The sequence below is a fragment of the Podarcis muralis genome, chromosome 6 (assembly GCF_964188315.1).
Source record: "Podarcis muralis chromosome 6, rPodMur119.hap1.1, whole genome shotgun sequence".
NCBI lineage: Eukaryota > Metazoa > Chordata > Lepidosauria > Squamata > Lacertidae > Podarcis > Podarcis muralis.
The window spans coordinates 93721301-93739341 of NC_135660.1; the positions used below are offsets into that span (position 1 = coordinate 93721301).

The 18041-nt window shown below is 45.1% G+C and overlaps 2 protein-coding genes across 8 annotated transcripts in view; both read right to left on the reverse strand.

Annotated features, from left to right (window-relative positions):
* CRACR2A (calcium release activated channel regulator 2A) overlaps positions 1 to 6003 on the reverse strand; it is a 44464-nt gene extending 38461 nt beyond the window's left edge. The window contains exons 1-2 of one of the 2 annotated variants that reach the window (XM_077930732.1): positions 5758 to 6003; positions 2825 to 2940 (exon numbers count right to left, since the gene is read on the reverse strand). The gene's annotated coding sequence lies outside the window, so the exon portion shown is untranslated. The remainder of the gene's footprint in view (positions 1 to 2824; positions 2941 to 5757) is intronic. The other variant, XM_077930733.1, reaches the window with a different exon arrangement.
* Positions 6004 to 9495: 3492 nt separating this feature from the next.
* PARP11 (poly(ADP-ribose) polymerase family member 11) lies at positions 9496 to 18041 on the reverse strand. 6 transcript variants are annotated; one of them, XM_028728801.2, is made up of 8 exons: positions 17894 to 18041; positions 17120 to 17222; positions 15902 to 16022; positions 14703 to 14778; positions 13543 to 13615; positions 13325 to 13455; positions 11660 to 11811; positions 9496 to 10663 (listed from the first exon to the last, which is right to left on the reverse strand). In XM_028728801.2, the coding sequence occupies exons 2-8, from the start codon at positions 17180 to 17182 to the stop codon at positions 10350 to 10352; spliced, it is 930 nt and encodes a 309-aa protein (XP_028584634.2). In that variant the 5' UTR covers positions 17183 to 17222; positions 17894 to 18041; the 3' UTR covers positions 9496 to 10349. The 6 variants fall into 6 exon arrangements, with proteins under 6 accessions (XP_028584634.2, XP_028584631.2, XP_028584633.2 ...); XM_028728798.2 differs by having other exon boundaries at positions 17076 to 17222; XM_028728800.2 differs by having other exon boundaries at positions 17646 to 18025.

The following is an 18041-nucleotide window of genomic DNA, read 5'->3' on the forward strand; positions in this document are numbered from 1 at the left end:
TCCAGAAAAACTGTGTGCAGACAAACACCGGCTCCTTCGGCCTATAGAGCAAGATGAGCGCACAACCCCAGAGTCGTCCACAACTGGACCTAATGGTCAGGGGTACCTTTACCTTTACATATTCAGGACCGTGTCCAGTATTGGCAACACACTGCTACCTGGGTTGTATAAGGATTAGGATACTGGGTTGCACTCCCTTTTTCTGACATGTGAGCAGCAATTTGGATTGCACTGAAATATGCAGGCCTCCAGCCTTTTAGAGAAGACCAGCTACATGAGCAGTGCTGGCAGGTTTCAGTGACAGTGCAATTTTGTTGTGCTGAGGTCTAGTTGTCGTTCATTTTTGCAGGTACAGTGGTACCTCAGGTTAAGTACTTAATTCTTTCCGGAGGTCTGTTCTTAACCTGAAACTGTTCTTAACCTGAAGCACCACTTTAGCTAGTGGGGCCTCTTGCTGCCGCCGCACCGCCAGAGCACGATTTCTGTTCTCATCCTGAAGCAAAGTTCTTAACCTGAGGTAATATTTCTGGGTTAGTGGAGTCTGTAACCTGAAGCATATGTAACCCGAGGTACCACTGTACTGCATGTTCTAGTATTTTCTTCTTTGAGCTGGCTACCTTTCGCTGCTTAGCTTATCTGCTAGATCCCTTTCCAGGAAAAGCTTATGTGTTTGGCGCACAGACAATTGGCAAATAGCACCCCAGGAAATGACATTGTTGTGCTTGCTGTGAAATAAGAGAAAGGGCTTCACCCCTGCTACATCACAACACAGTCTATGGTGCAACTACTCTTGAAATACTGCATTCAGCTTGCTCCATTTCATGAACAATATTGTAGAGCGAGAAACGAAAGGGCAAGTCAAATGATCAAGGGCTGGAGCACTCCTCTCCTAGGAATGGCTATGACATTTGAGGAGTTTTTTTGTTTAGAAAAACAATGACTATGATTGATGAATACAAAATCATGATGGGGTGACTTGGATGAAGGAATTGAGGGGATGCTCATCAAATTTGCAGATGCCACCAAACTGGGAGGGGTAGCTAATGCCCCAGAAGACAGAATCGAGATTCAAAATGCCCTTCACAGACTGGAGAACTGGACCCAAGCTAACAAAATGAATTTCAATAGGGACAAATGTACCGTACTTTTTTGCTCTATAAGATGCACTTTTCCCCTCCGAAAAAGTAAGGGGAAATGTGTGTGCGTCTTATGGAGCGAATGCAGGTGGGAGGATCTGCTCAGCGCTCCCTTTAAAGAGTGCATGGAGCGTGTGTGCGGCTCTTGGGGGCTTTTATCTGAGGAGGGAGAAGGGCTGCCCTCCTCCCTCCTTGGGGAAAAGTCCCCAAGAGCCGTACACATGCTCCGCACGCTCTTTAAAGGGAGCGCGGCTCTTGGGGGAGCCTTCATCCCGCTGCCCTGAAGAGGCTTCGCCCGGCTATCCCAGAAGCCAGAACAGCAAGAGGCTATCCCAGAAGCCAGATCCCTCTTGCTGTTCTGGCTTCTGGGATTCAGAATAATTTTTTTCTTGTTTACCTCCTCCAAAAACTAGGTGTGTCTTATGGTCTGGTGCATCTTATAGAGCGAAAAATACGGTAAGTTTTTGCACTTAGGCAGGAAGAACCAACTGCACAAATATACGATGGGGGACACCTGCAAAAGGGATTGAGGGGTTTTAGTAGACCATAAGCTGAACATGAGTTAGTGCAGCCGCAGCAAAAAATAAAAAAGGTAATGCTATTCTAGACTGCATAAAGTGTCCAGATCAGAGGGAGTAAAAGTACAGTGGTACCTCAGGTTACATACGCTTCAGGTTACATACGCTTCAGGTTACAGACTCCGCTAACCCAGAAATAGTGCTTCAGGTTAAGAACTTTGCTTCAGAATGAGAACAGAAATCGTGCTCCAGTGGCACGGCGGCAGCAGAAGGCCCCATTAGCTAAAGTGGTGCTTCAGGTTAAGAACAGTTTCAGGTTAAGAACGGACCTCCGGAACGAATTAAGTACTTAACCCGAGGTAACACTGTACCACTCTATTCTGAGTGAGACCACACTTGAAATACTGTGTCCAGTTCTGGGCACCACAATTTAAGAAGGATGTTGACAAGCTGGAATGTGTGCAGAGAAGAGGGTGACCAAGATGGTCAAGGGTCTGATAACAAAGCCTTATGAAGAACGGTTGAAGAAGCTGCGTATGTTTTGCCTGGGAAACAGGAAACTGAGAGGAGCTACGATAACCATCTTCAAATATCTCAACGGCTGTCACATGTAAGAGGGAACATGCTTGTTTCCTCCTGCTCTGGAGGGTAGGACTTGAACCAATGGCTTCAAATTGCAAGAAAGGAGATTCTGAGTAAACATCAGGGAGAACATTCTGACAGGAAGAGCTGTTCGACAGTGGAATGGTCTTCCTCAGGAGGCTGTGGCCTCTCCTTCCTTGGAGATTTTAAAGCAGAGGTCGGATGGCCATCTGTCATGGATGCTTTAGCTGAGATTCCTGGATTTCAGGGGGTTGGACTAGATGACCCTGGGGGTCCCTTCCAACTCTACAATTCTATTGATTCTACGCAGGGGTGCCAACTTGTGTAAAATACTGGGGGAGGGGGCCAGGTAAGCCCTACCCCACACAACCCATCACTTGACACAGTGCATATGCACCATTTGAATGGCAATGCCTATCAACTTGGGGGTGACGGCCCCCTCAAATATTTTATGGGGAGGACCACAAAGGGACCTTGGCCCCTGCGATGAGACATTTTCCTCCCCTTTCCATAATATTATAAGCAGGCAAGTGGTATCAACTGAAGTAAAAAAAAGGAGGTACATACAGCACACATATTTTGTCACAGGTGGACTTTGGTGATAAGCTATCTTGATCAGCAGGTTCTCCTTATGTTCTTAATTCATTACCACAAGATGTAGCGACATCCATCAACTTGGGCAGCTTTGAACATAAATTCAAGAAGGGCAAGGTTATCAAGGCCTGAGACATTTGCAAACCACATTATTCAAGGCATTCCATCGTTATAAGGCAACAGCAACAGATACAATACAATTCTAAAACAATAAAATCCTCAGTAACCTAATAATTATACTTATCCCATATCAAGACACAGAAAGGCAAATAGCATCTTCATTCCTTATTATAGGGCCATGGCAAAAACAAGAACCACCCCACAAATAGTTCCACCATTAGAAGCCTCAATATTATGCTGCTTAAAAAATTATACCTGTTGACCTAAAAACTTGAATCTTGGCTTTCCTGGTCTACAAATGTGTCAATTTTCGGCCCAATCCAATAAAAATTTCCAAAGGTACAGCAGGTTAAAACAGATACTGACCCTTTTTATTTCAATTTTTAAATGGGGATTTCTGATTTTGGTGAAAACTACTGTTGAGGTACTTTCCTCATGCTTGTTAAGAAATGCATGTTTTCATTGGTTTAGAGACGTTCTGAGCAGCGGTTCAAATGTCAAGGTTTTGATGCCCCGTTATAACCCAGGGGAGCAGCAATGTTTGCTGCAAAGGCCACCTGGTGGAAGCTGTGTGTAATCCTATTCCTTTAGCTTACTTTATCATAGAATTGTAGGGTGAGAAGAGACCTAGTCCCACCTCTGTTGAATAAACACCAGAAAAGGAGAATCCACTGCCTTCCGTGGGAGTCTGTTTCACTGTTGAACCGCTCTGGTCACCGGAAAGCTCTAAAGTTTAGCATGCCTGCTTGAAGGAGGCAGTAGTGAAACCAGTCCTTAAAGAAAGCCTCCCTGGACTCAGAAATCTAAGTAACTGTGGTCTAAACCACAGAGCCTAGGGCTTGCCGATCAGAAGGTTGGCGGCTCGAATCCCTGCAACGGGGCGAGCTCCCGTTGCTCGGTCCCTGCTCCTGCCAACCTAGCAGTTCGAAAGCACGTCAAAGTGCAAGTAGATAAATAGGTACCACTCCGGCGGGAAGATAAACGGCGTTTCCGTGCGCTGCTCTGGTTTGCCAGAAGCGCCTTAGTCATGCTGGCCACATGACCCGGAAGCTGTCTGCGGACAAACGCCGGCTCCCTCGGCCTATAGAGCGAGATGAGCACCGCAACCCCAGAGTCATCCGCAACTGGACCTAACGGTCAGGGGTACCTTTACCTTTACCAGCCAGTTGCAAATCGCCCCTTCTTGGGCAAATTTCTTGAGTCATGGATCAGATCCAGGCACTGGAGGAATCTGATTTTGCAGATCCATTTCAATCACGGTTTAGGCCCCTGATTTGGCACAGAAATGTGTCCTTGTTAATTTCCCACAACCTTTCAGCAACTTTCACGCTGGTTATCCTTCTGGAGCAGCTGGTCCTCCTTGGAAGGTCATTTCCAGAAGGCGATGCATGGGGAGTGTTCTTTGGCCCCATGGAGCCTTCAATGTGGGATTCCTTGGGGCTCAATTTTACCCCCTATACTATTTAACATCTACATGAAACCACTGAGCGAGGCTAGCCAGAGTTTTGGAGGATCTGGGGGTTTTCAGTACACCACAAGCTTAACATGAGCCAACAGTGTGATGCAGCAGCAAAAAAAGCGAACACTATTCTAGGCTGCAGCTTAGGAACCACAGCATCCTAAGTGCTCACGGACTGACCGTTTAATTATCTGCCCTAGTACCTTTCCTGGTATCAACGCCAAGCTGAATGGTCGGCAACAGCTGTACCCGGCAGTGTTTTTGGTGCGCTACCAGCACCGAAGTGATCTCCCCAGGGTGCAAACCTGGGCAGTGTTTCTGGAGGTCCTGGGCTGCCCAGACGACAAGACTCCCCCCAACCCAACTCACTGATGTGGTCCAAAGTAAATCAGAGCAATACACGTTGGCACCAGCTTGTACGTCTGCAGGAGTTACAGGGAGGAGTACAAAGCACTGTCGAACTGTCTTAGGGACTCCACTCTGGACTTGTGTAGGGTTTGATCTTTAGCCTTTTCTTCTCTGAAAGGTATCCCACAAGGCGGCAGAAGTTTAGGACCAGTTTTCCTTCTACTAGATGTCTACCTTCCCAGGTTGACAAGCCCCATCAGCTCCTCCCTTCCACTAACAGCACTAGACTCATGTAGAAACCACCTTGACCATTGGATCCACTATTAGTCCCGGGTTCAAGACCCATCGGCTACCCTCACCTGGTTTAGCCAGCCAGCTGAAGCTCTTTCATTTCATTTCACTTTTAATTCATATATAGTGGTACCTCAGGTTACAGACGCTTCAGGTTACAGACTCCGCTAACCCAGAAATAGTACCTTGGGTTAAGAATTTTGCTTCAGGATGAGAATAGAAATTGCGCAGCAGCAGCGGGAGGCCTCATTAGCTAAAGTGGTACCTCAGGTTAAGAACAGTTTCAGGTTAAAAACAGACCTGCAGAATGAATTAAGTTCTTAACCCGAGGTACCACTGTACCGTCTTTCTATATTACTGTACACAAGGCGGTTGTGTAAAGCTGAAGAAACAACAAAGATCCCACACACCACACAATCTGATCCAATACAAAAATGCCATAATAAAAAAAACCTTTAAAATAAACATATCTAAAAAAATGTAATATTAAATAATCCATTAGATTATAATAGCACACAATAACATTAAATATCAGCAAACATTAAACAGAAATTCACTTAACAATTACAATAAATAATTTCCAAACTAGAATCCATAAAAATAACAGCAAGTGCATAAAATAATGCAATACAAATTGAGAAGCAAAGACACACAACTTATAAAATTATTTTTTAAAAATACCCCTGACCTCCTCCTCTCTTCCCAGCTGCTTCTGCTGTTCCTAATGTCATGGTGTGGGAAAGGCCCCTAGGGCTGGTGTGGGGCGCAAGGCATGTGGGAAAAGCCATTGCCTGATGAACAGCACAAAGTCTCTCTCCCCTCGCAGTGCTTCCTCTAAAAACAGCCGCTTCCTTATCGAGGCTCCACAGATTGCCATTTCTTCCAATTTGGTGGTAAACATCACGGTTTCCAAGGGACGCGGGTGGCGCTGTGGGTAAAACCACAGTGCCTAGGACTTGCCGATTGTATGGTCGGCGGTTCGAATCCCCGCGGCGGGGTGAGTTCCCATCTTTCGGTCCCAGCTCCTGTCCACCTAGCCGTTTGAAAGCACCCTTAAAAGTGCAAGTAGATAAATAGGTACCACTTTATAGCGGGAAGGTAAACGGCATTCCATGTGCTGCGCTGGTGCAGGCTCGCCAGAGCAGCGATGTCACACTGGCCATGTGACCCGGAAGTGTCTGCGGACGGCGCCAGCTCCCGGCCTCTAGAGTGAGATGAGCGCACAACCCTAGAGTCTGTCAAGACTGGTCCGTACGGGCAGGGGTACCTTTACCTTTATCACGGTTTCCGGGGGGGGTGTACCGTATTTTTCGCTCTATAAGACGCACCAGACCACATGACGCACCTAGTTTTTGGAGGAGGAAAACAACAACAAAAAAATCTGAATCTCAGAAGCCAGAACAGCAAGAGGGATCGCTACGCAGTGAAAGCAGCGATCCCTCTTGCTGTTCTGGCTTCTGGGATAGCTGCGCAGCCTGCATTCGCTCCATAAGACGCACACACATTTCCCCTTACTTTTTAGGAGGGAAAAAGTGAGTCTTATAAAGCAAAAAATACGGTAATCCATAGGGCAAATGCAAAACCGCTCAGACCTGTGCCTAGAACGTACGAGGCAAGTGGAAAACCTCTTGGGTCCCTGCTTTCCATGCAGGTGGGCAAACCCCAAGTATAACACAGAGAAGCATCCCAGATATCATTGAATTCAGTGGGACTCGATGTTGGTTCACCTGGCTACATCGCCCACACAACAGTGCATTAAATATGGGGCTGGGGCTGGGGTGGGAGAGCTGAAAATAATGTAACACTCAAGCCCAGAAGAGACAGCTTATCTATAATTTTTTCTTTAGTGACAGCGTGAATCATGAGATGGGATGCTGTTAAATTGAGTAAGGGGGGAATGCAGATTTTACGGCTGTTATTTTCAGGGGTGGACTAAATGACCCTTGGGGTCCCTTCCAACTCTTCAATTCTAGGGTTGTGCGCCCATCTCACTCAAGAGGCCGGGGGCCAGCGCTGTCCGGAGACACTTCCAGGTCATGTGGCCAGCGTGACATCGCTGCTCTGGCAAGCCAGAGCCGCACACGGAAACGCCGTTTACCTTCCCGCTAGAAAGCGGTCCCTATTTATCTACTTACACCCGGGAGTGCTTTCGAACTGCTAGGTTGGCAGGCGCTGGGACCGAGCAGCGGGAGCGCACCCCGCCACGGGGATTCGAACCGCCAACCTTTTGATCGGCAAGCCCTAGGCGCTGAGGCTTTTACCCACAGCGCCCCCCGCGCCCCCCATATATATATATATATATATATGCAGGTTTTGGTGTCCTCGGGTGTCTTCCCGTGTAAAAGTTGGGGTGTCTAGGCGACGTTTCGACGAGGTCTCACTCGTCATCTTCAGGCTGGTGCTTTCGGCTTCTTGTTACTGGAACAGAGCAGGATCTCAGTGTTTGAGTTCCTATAAATACTGTTGAGGAGGTGTGGTGTATAGCCTCCAATGTTCTGGGCCGAGAGGAAGTTCCCAGGCTAGTGTGCCCTTTTCTTCTTTTGTTCCTTAGTTGCTTGAGGGATATCTTGAGTGATTTCTTGAGTGATATCCTGAGTACCACTTAGGTGGGTCATTAGGTGTGGATTAGTTGCTAAAGCCTTTGTGTCTTGACCTCTTGAACTTTGTGAAGAGTTTTTCTGAGAAGATGGCTGTAGTTGTGCTCTGGCTTGGCTTCGTGTATAGGGGCGAGCTGTGGTTTTGTGGCCTGTGCCAGCCAGATCTGTGTAGGGATTGCAGGGGGGTGCAGCATCCGGAGGTGCCATCATGGTTTGGCTACTGGATGGTGTCTGTAATTTATCTGTGGAGAGGGTCTGGGTTTGGGTCTGGTGTGGTTGATTGGTGATGGCGTTCTGTGTGCCTCTGGATCTGGTGTCAGTTTTTGTGGGGAGGGCTAATTTCCAGATGTCTGGCAAGCGGGATGTGTCGTCACGCTTGTTCATGTTGTGAGGGTGTTTCTCTATCTCGATGGCTTCCATGATTATTCTCTTGTGGTGATGTTCCATGTTAGAGAGCAATTTGGAATCTGCAAAATTAATTTCGTGTCCTGTTTCTTTCATGTGTTGGAAAAGAGAGGAAGTTTTTTCTTCGAGAAGAAAAGCCATCGAGATAGAGAAACACCCTCACAACATGAACAAGCGTGACGACACATCCCGCTTGCCAGACATCTGGAAATTAGCCCTCCCCACAAAAACTGACACCAGATCCAGAGGCACACAGAACGCCATCACCAATCAACCACACCAGACCCAAACCCAGACCCTCTCCACAGATAAATTACAGACACCATCCAGTAGCCAAACCATGATGGCACCTCCGGATGCTGCACCCCCCTGCAATCCCTACACAGATCTGGCTGGCACAGGCCACAAAACCACAGCTCGCCCCTATACACGAAGCCAAGCCAGAGCACAACTACAGCCATCTTCTCAGAAAAACTCTTCACAAAGTTCAAGAGGTCAAGACACAAAGGCTTTAGCAACTAATCCACACCTAATGACCCACCTAAGTGGTACTCAGGATATCACTCAAGAAATCACTCAAGATATCCCTCAAGCAACTAAGGAACAAAAGAAGAAAAGGGCACACTAGCCTGGGAACTTCCTCTCGGCCCAGAACATTGGAGGCTATACACCACACCCCTCAACAGTATTTATAGGAACTCAAACACTGAGATCCTGCTCTGTTCCAGTAACAAGAAGCCGAAAGCACCAGCCTGAAGATGACGAGTGAGACCTCGTCGAAACGTCGCCTAGACACCCCAACTTTTACACGGGAAGACACCCGAGGACACCAAAACCTGCATACCTATACCCGTGAAAATCTACGAAAGCAAATATATATATATATATATATATATATATATATATATATATATATATATATTTGGGGGGTTAAACCTGATCTATATTTTGCTTTAGGAGGCTTAGTTTGGTCAGAATCGAGTATACACGCCCAGAGTCAATGCTAAATACATTGCTTCTGGTAAATGAGCCACCACAGCCGCTAGAGGGTCGTGAACATTTGTGCCCTGGGCTTTTTAAACCATGAACTATCTGAAACCAAAGGGGCGCATGGGTTGCCAGGTGTGAATTTCCCCCCAGCTCTCCCACTCCACTATAGAGTTCAGACACAGGGTAGAGCCCTTGTTACATGACCCTTGGTTCATGTTGTCATGTACCCATTCGCATATTCCTGTGCGAATGTAGGCTTTTGGTTTTACTGAGACTGGAACAAGATGCTACCACAAATATTTGGTCTGACGATTAGCTCTACCCCATACTGCCTACCATCCCCTTGGACTTGTGCCCCCGTTCCACTTCAGTGGCTGTAGTAATAATAGTAATAATAATAATAATAATAATAATAATAATAATAATAATAATAATAATTATTTATACACCACCCATCTGGCAGGGTTTCCCAGCCCCTCTGGGCAGCTTCCAACAGAATATTAAAAACACAATAAAACATCAAATATTAAAAGCTTCCCTAAACAGGCCTGCCTTCAGATGTCTTCTAAAAGTCAGATAGTTGTTTATTTCCTTGACATCTGATGGGAGAGCATTCTACAGGGCGGGCGCCACCACCGAGAAGGCCCTCTGCCTGGTTCCCTGTAACCTCACTTCTCAGAGGGAGGGAACTGCCAGAAGTCCCTCGGAGCTGGACCTCAGTGTCCGGGTAGAACGATGGGGGTGGAGACGCTCCTTCAGGTATACTGGACCGAGGCCGTTTAGGGCTTTAAAGGTCAGTACCAACACTTTGAACTGGTGGCTGTAGGAAAGCTGCAGGATTTATAACATGCCAAACCTAATTCGCATTTTATAAAATGTCCATTTGGATATGAGCAGTATATCTCACTTTTAGCCACAACAGCTGATCATCTTATCACAGGGATAAATTTAAGTTAGATGTTTCAATCCTACTGAAGAACCACCCAGCTCTGCCGGTTACTTGAATTTTATGAAACAGCCAATTTTGACAGGTGACGGATTGTGAAGCAAGCAAGCTGAACCAATTGTTGCCCTGATATTTTCAATTCCTATTTGGCCCAAGTTCCAAGACTAATGGCCATATGTAATGTAGCAGGATCAATAACAGTGCTTATGAAGGATTTGAAATTTAAATGATCTGAAATTTGAAGTTAGTCAAGCTTTATACTTCCATTCTGCCAAACACTTATCCACGAAGTTAAGTTTTATTTTCTTTAGCAAACAAATTAAATACTGCCACTCAGCTCAGTCAGCTGAACTCTATTAAATATTCTGGATAGATCTGGTTGGCATCAAAGATGACAAAAATCCTTGGGTTCCAGGTGCTGTCTACACAGCTGTCATATAAATTCACAAAGCTCCCGTCTTTTGAAGGTGGTCTCACGTATTTGGAGTCCCCATTGACATAGTCCCCCGTCAATACACGAGCAAGAAACATCACTTTATGCTTCCAAAACATCTGAAGTTGCAGGTCAACTCCATGAATCTGTAACGTGCTGCCATGCTTCAAGTCATCTTTGCAGAAGCGGCTGGAATATAAAGCATCCCTTGCAAAATACGTCCCTACAGAAAGAGAAAAGTTCTTGAGCATAGTCTAGAAATACAGTCATCCTACTTACTGAAGCCTGAGGGTGGAACCACACATGATCAGAGACATGGGATTGCTGCCAAAAATGGCAACCATGTCAAATCCTCACTTCTATCGCCTAAAAGAGGGGTCAGCAAACTTTTTCAGCAGGGGGCCGGTCCACTGTCCCTCAGACCTTGTGGGGGGGCCGGACTATATTTTGGGGAGAAAAATGATGGCGGCAGAACGATGAGCAGTGCACAAAAGGGCTCCAGAGAGGGGCTGATTAAAATGTCAGCTGCTTGAGCGCTGCTGCTGGCACCAACAAAGCCCAGCCCCCTTCCTCCTCTAGGCAGGGCAGGGAAAAGCCAGGAGGGAGGGAGGAGGCGCCGCCACTGTGTGGGGGAGAGGGAGGGAGAGGGAAAGAACGTGCATACTGGTGATCCATGCGGCGATTCCCAGACTGTTCATGGGCCGGATCCAGAAGGCAACTGGGCCTGATCCGGCCCGTGGCCCTTGGTTTGCCTACCCATGGCCTAAAACATGTATCAATGGAAACACAGGATAAAATATAATGATGTCACACACTTCCTGATCCGCACCACTGGATAGCAGCTGGAAGTGGAAGCAGTATATGCACCACCTGCGCTGCGATTGGTTGCTGGGACTATGTGGAAAGCTTCCAGAGAAATCCAGATCGGGGAGCGCCAATTGCAGTCCTTGCTTACTTTTCCTTGGAACATCACTCACTCAAGGACTAGTGGGTGTGCTTGGGAACTTATTGGTGATTTGCCGCGGATCTAATTTCTGGGATTAGCTCTAATTTATGGCTCTCAATTCTGACCCTTAGCAAGACACTTTTTCAGATTAATTAAGAGATGCTCACAAGGGCAGCATGGAACTACTTTGTAGTAAAACATTTAACTAGGAGAAAGCTGCAAGAACATAACGTGTATGCAAACCCATAAAAGACAGCTCATGCAGCCCCTTGCCTTTTCCATATACAGCAGCATGCATGCCGTTGATTCTCCAGTCAAAGTTATGAATGCAGATGGCTTCCACGAATTCACTACTGGTGCCATGAAACAGCATATGTTCATTAATGAAGGAGACACCTCTTTTCTTCTTTAGCTGAGCCTTTTTCCTGTCAAAGGGACAAAATAACAATTTGTAATGGAAATACGCTACTAGAATAAAAATGTGGGCAAAGCAAAAGCCAAGGTCGGAAAGCCATTGCCACCTCACAGTTGAAGAGGCAGTAAATTCCTTTAAAAAATAGACTGCAGACTGCAGGTAGGAGACTGCACTTGTGAACGCAGGGAGAGGCCTAGACCAGATCACTGATAAACTAGTCTTCTACTTGCAGAAATGTTTTGTGGCTTTTTTAGTTACACAAGGTAACATTTCAAAAATAATATTCTCCATACACCAGCTGTATGAACTAATACAGTCCTTTCTACCGCAGAATCGCACACATTAGAAATTTGATATTTTATAAATCAGAGCCCTAGATAAATTTTAAAAAACAACAACACTGGGATATCACTATAATTCATCATGCAAAAACCATTAACGGATCTACTTCTAGCAAATATTGTTGGTGCTAACCTATAAATTAGTTTCAACACAACCATTGGAGACCAATGAATTCCCTCTTGTGGGGATCTTGGCTGAGAAATCATTATGCAAAACAAATAGCAGATCTTTGCTTAATGTATTTCTGTAAGTATCTGCATACAGCTAGGAAACTAATTATAAAAAAGCTGATTAAAAAAGCCCCAAAACGGCAATTTCTAAAACATTTTACAGGGATGTAAGCAGACACTTGCCCAGCTGCCCGTGGTAAGACATGTTTATAGATAACCAGGCAGGGATGTTGTTGTTTAGCTCTGTCAGGTAGGCTACTTAAGTTATGCCGGTCTAATTGAAAGGATGAGTAAACCATACTGGTTTCGACAAGGTTTCTGCTGCCAGAGCACTTTATGAATTAGCACATTAATGACATGGATGTATTTTGGCATGGAAATACAAAACAGATCAAGGGAACATCAGGATGAGTCAATGTTATGCAAAAAGATCATGCAAAGAACATTTCAAGTTGAAGAAAATGTGCAGACTGGTCCAGTTTTTTTAAATACTGCCTTCAACTCCTGCAACCTTCAACAACAATATCTGGGGACTTTGAATTGAAATGTGACATTTGAGCAGGCCAGTTCAAGACAGTTAAACCTAAATAATTGAATTTGTTTGTTATTATGTGATGGATTTTTGTGTTTTTATACTGTAAACTGCCCTCTGATCCTCAGATGAAGAGTGGTAAAGAATTTTTAAAACAACAACCACCAAAACTTGTAGAGTCAACTGTCAGGACCACAATAACAATGTTGTCTTTTAATTAAAACATTACCAGGGTGAGCTAGTAGGAGATATGGGTTGACACTGGCCATTTATGTAGTTTGGGGCTCAGTGCACAATGTATTAAAAGAGAAAAGAATGAAAGACATGCAATGCAAGGCAGATAAAGACACGTCTGATTAAGAATGAACGAAAGGAAACATGAATTTTAAGCTTGAAATTAAGTCAATGTAAATACTGAAATGATCTGTCTTTAAAAGAGATGCTATTTAGCACAAAAACCACTTTAAAAATAGACTCACCTGCAAAAGAATTCCCACAGGTCTAGATTCTGAATTCTCTGAATTCTTCTAATCCGATTACTATCCATTGTTTTCCCAAACTGACCAGCAACCTCCTTATATTCATTTGTCAGCTTATGCAAAGTAATTAGCTGAAGGAGAGAGAAACACGGAACTTTACCCAGATGCATTAAGTCCTTTGCTTCTAACGTTTTCAAAATAACCCACTAAGGTCTTACCTGGTATGGCTCTTCTGAATTTACATTCTCCCAGTGTGAAGGCATGGGGATAGACTGATTTTCACAGATGAAACTTTAAGTACAAAAGGAGTAGTCAGTATGCTGTCACATCCCCCACTCAAGACAGAAATACTACACAAAATGCAAAATGTACATTTACAAAAATGTAGAGGATTGGAAAGAGTTTTAGTTTCCTCTTTGGATTTTGTTTTTGAACAATAAGGGCAGAATAAAAAGAAAATAATCAGTCAATCAGGTGCTTTAATGATTTGCTGAATTAGAACCTAAGGTTTTAGATGTGCCTATTTAGTTATGTTTTCTCCAATTTTCCTACAAGGGGCAGAGGTTACTTAACTTATTCCCACTTCTTTGTCCTAGGGAGAACCCAGAACACTAAGAAAATGTAAGAGATCACCTGAAGAGGAAATGATCTTAGATTATTTTTAAAAATCAGTTCTGGAAAGGTTAGGAACACAGGAAGCTGCCTTAAACCTAGTGATACCACTGGTCCATCTAGTTCAGTGCTGCTCTTTCCCTTGAAGTAATTAAGTCTGATTCACCTGTCCATTCCTTTTTCCTTATTGAATATCTTACTTGTTTAGATGATCAAGAAGTTAATCAAAGGAGGAAGAGAGATGAAAACAAGGAAATAAATAATGTACTTTGCAAAGCTACTATTCAATGAGGCTTGAACAAAATAACTTTTGCTCGGCGGACTGCAAGAAAGCTCATTCAAAACTGAATGTTTTCAGGGATGCAAAGTTAAAAAGAAAAAAAGAGAAGTGAAGTAAATATAGGGCTGGTGTATAAATTGCATCAGACATTGCAAAATGGCTACGATAATTTGTTTCCACAATGTCTGAGGTGCACCAAGTGATGAACTGTGAATATAGTTTCATCTGTCTTTTGCATTTTAATATACTCAAGGTAGGGGGAAGACTATCAGCATTAACCTAAAACAGGCTTCCTCAACCTCGGCCCTCCAGATGTTGAGACTACAATTCCCATCATCTCTGACCACTGGTCCTGCTAGCTAGGGATCATGGGAGTTGTAGGCCAAAAAACGTCTGGAGGGCCAAGGTTGAGGAAGCCTGACCTAACACTAAAACATTTAAAGAAAGAAAGAACTATGTCACAAGGAAAATGTGAGTGACTGTTACCTGAAGGCAGTGATAGAAAATGGAGCTCTTTTTATGGGACGTTCTTTTCCAGTTGTTTGGTTAGTTTGTTTCATCCCTGTGTAAAAAACCAGAGTTAGCCAAAATCTAAATCAGCCTGCCACACGCTGGTGCCCTCCAGATCAGGAGTAATGAGAGTTTTAGTCCCAATTTTTGGAGAGCACCAGGTTGGGAAAAGCTGGTCTAGAAAATGGACAGACAGAATTTTGTCGAGCACTTTTTTCAGTGTTCTTCCATGGGAATTTTAGTTAACAGCACATAAAAGTGCACCAATGATCAGTTCACAAGCCAATCAAAATCTATTGTAGGTAAATTGATTTGATCTGTTTAAATATAGCTCTTGCCCTTTCTGACAAGCTTTAAGGAAACACACACTGGGGGCGGGGGGACGACTTTCCCTTTTGTTAGTATCCTGGTCTCACTCCTGATTCACACTACATTTATACTGAGTTACTGCATTCTATCCTAACTTGTCTTCAAGACCTCTAGGCAGGACACATAGGGCAGCTCACAGAATAAGCCATACCAAATGCTAAGGTAAAAGGTAAAGGGTAAAGGGACCCCTGACCATTAGATCCAGTCGTGGCCGACTCTGGGGTTGCGGCACTCATCTCGCTTTACTGGCCGAGGGAGCCGGCGTTCAGCTTCCGGGTCATGTGGCCAGCATGACTAAGCCGCTTCTGGCGAACCAGAGCAGTGCATGGAAACGCCGTTTACCTTCCCGCCGGAGTGGTACCTATTTTTCTACTTGCACTTTGACGTGCTTTTGAACTGCTAGGTTGGCAGGAGCAGGGACCAAGCAATGGGAGCTCACCCCGTCACGGGGATTCGAACTGCTGACCTTCTGATCAGCAAGTCCTAGGCTCTGTGGTTTAACCCACAGCGCTACCCGCGTCCCAATGCTAAGGTACTGTGAACTTAATAAGGGTGTAAGAATAGGTTAAACTTGTGTTTTAAAATGTCGTAAACCACTGATAATGTGATAAAAAAAGTCTCCCAGGCAGTAACCCATACAAATGTGTTTATCTTCAGCATAGTCACTGCATCATATGCCTTACTACAAGTAAAAGTTCTCTGTTAATTATTCACCCACGCAATCAGAAAACTTCCCAATTACAACATAGGGTATTTCCCCTGGCTTATAAACATCTTATACCTTCTCAGTAAATAGATATACATACCTGAAAAGTCCAGCACATAGTCGAATTTTGCAGTTGTAAAAGAAATGGAACCTTGTGGATTAATTTTGAACATCCCTTCAATGTCTTCACTGCTAAGTGAACACTGGCTAGTAGAATCAGTCTTCAAAACAAATGAAAAGCACACCTTTAAAGGTTATAAACAAGTGACCCAATAATCAGTAGCACATAAACAGCATTTTAGAGTGAATTTTAGAAGAATTTAGGAGAATAGATACAAAGGTGCCTCAGTAGTTTTAATACTTTCAGCTACAAGATTCTGTAAATGTTGGAAGTACAGAAGAACTGCCAAAGTTCTCATTTAAATTCTAGAATATTCTTTGAGATTTTGCATTCATGGCATCTTACACCTAATAAAGCCAGCAAAATTAATTCTGCAAAAGCTGTAGGCTGGGGTCTCCTTCAACCTTTATTATTAATCGGAACAATGTCCTTGTTTTGAACTGCAATACTACACAGCTGGATGTGAGTAAGCACCACTGAAGTCAAAGGAATTGATTTATCCACTATCACAAAATCAGTTATTGCAAATAATTGGCATTCTGCAAAATTTCCTACAACAAAAGAATTGATAAAGAAAGCATGGAAATAAGCAAAGCTATCTAAATTAAGTGAAGACAAGAGTAAAAAATATAATGTAAAAGGTTGCTAAGAAGAAGAAGAAGAGTTTGGATTTGATATCCCGCTTTATCACTACCCGAAGGAGTCTCAAAGCGGCTAACATTCTCCTTTCCCTTCCTCCCCCACAACAAACACTCTGTGAGATGAGTGGGGCTGAGAGACTTCAAAGAAGTGTGACTGGCCCAAGGTCACCCAGCAGCTGCATGTGGAGGAGCGGAGACGTGAAGAACTGGCAATCAGTTATCTGATTTTTGTAAACCAAAATATGGTATTGAAATTAACACCTAAAACTGTTTTCTAATTGTGCATATATTTGTATTTGTATAAAAGCTGATCCCTCTGATGCTTCCAGCAGAGCACGTTGTTGTCCATTCATGTATTTTAACATAAAATTTATAAAATATACTACGACTTGCAAGAGATTCTTAGCCTCACTTTTCCCATCTGTGAAATGAAAACAACAACCTACTTTGCAGAGTGCGAGGACAGGAAAACAGAATGCTGAATAGGGTGGGCTATCTACATAAATGACTACCTCAAACATATGCCACTTGCCACATTCAGCCAAGTAAAACCAACCCCACTGGGTATCCGACGTGTCCATTTCTTCGAGGGGGTCTGCCATATCGTGAGAGAGCTCATCTGCCCCCTGAGACATCTCTTGAAGCGGTCCAGACATTTCCTGAAAGAATCAGAGCAATCGCACGAGTGAAATTCTGGTTTCGCTGGCTTGCAATTCTTGAGGGTGGGTGGGGGAAACATTTCCAAAGTTTAAAACCGATGCAGAGTTCTTACAGATCCTCATAGAGGACTGGAATCACAGGGGAAAGCCCTTTAAGGACACTCCGGGTGGTGTCCTGTCAACCTCTGCCTCCTAATCCCAACACCTTGTTCTGCAATTTCACCTGCAGACATCCACGGGGGCGCATCCTGGGAGGAACAAGTGGTCCCCAAGTCACCTGGGAAGCATCGGAGCCGGCTCTTTGGGGGGGGGGGTCCCTTTGCCTCCCCCCACCCCAAATAAAATATTTGAAGGGGGCCGGATTCCCTTCCAAAAGTTGAGGGGGCACTGCGTGTGCCACGTCTGGTGATGGATCAGGCTTACCTGCCCCCTCAATAGTCCAAGTTGCCCCCCCTGCTCGGAAGGCGCCTCTTCGGCGCTAAACCCCCAGCCCCCCGGGGAGGGCTCCGCTGGGCGGAAGCGCAGCCAGCCTCCCCAGCGCTATCTGGGGCCTTTTCAGCGGCGGCGGCGGTGCCCCTGAGCATGTGCAGAGCGCCGGTTCCTCCCTCGCCCAGGGAGCCGGGGAGGCGCCTTGAGGAAAGAGGCCGCGGCGGGCAGAACGGGATCCCCACCGGCTTCTCCTCACGCCGAACCGGCAGCTCGCGGGGAAACGGGGCCGTTTGTTTACATGCGACGCAGAAGAGCCACCTGGCGGCCGCTCCTCCTTCGCCCCCTCAGGCGGAGCTTCCCTTCTTCAGGCAGGGGGCGGGGCGGGGGCGG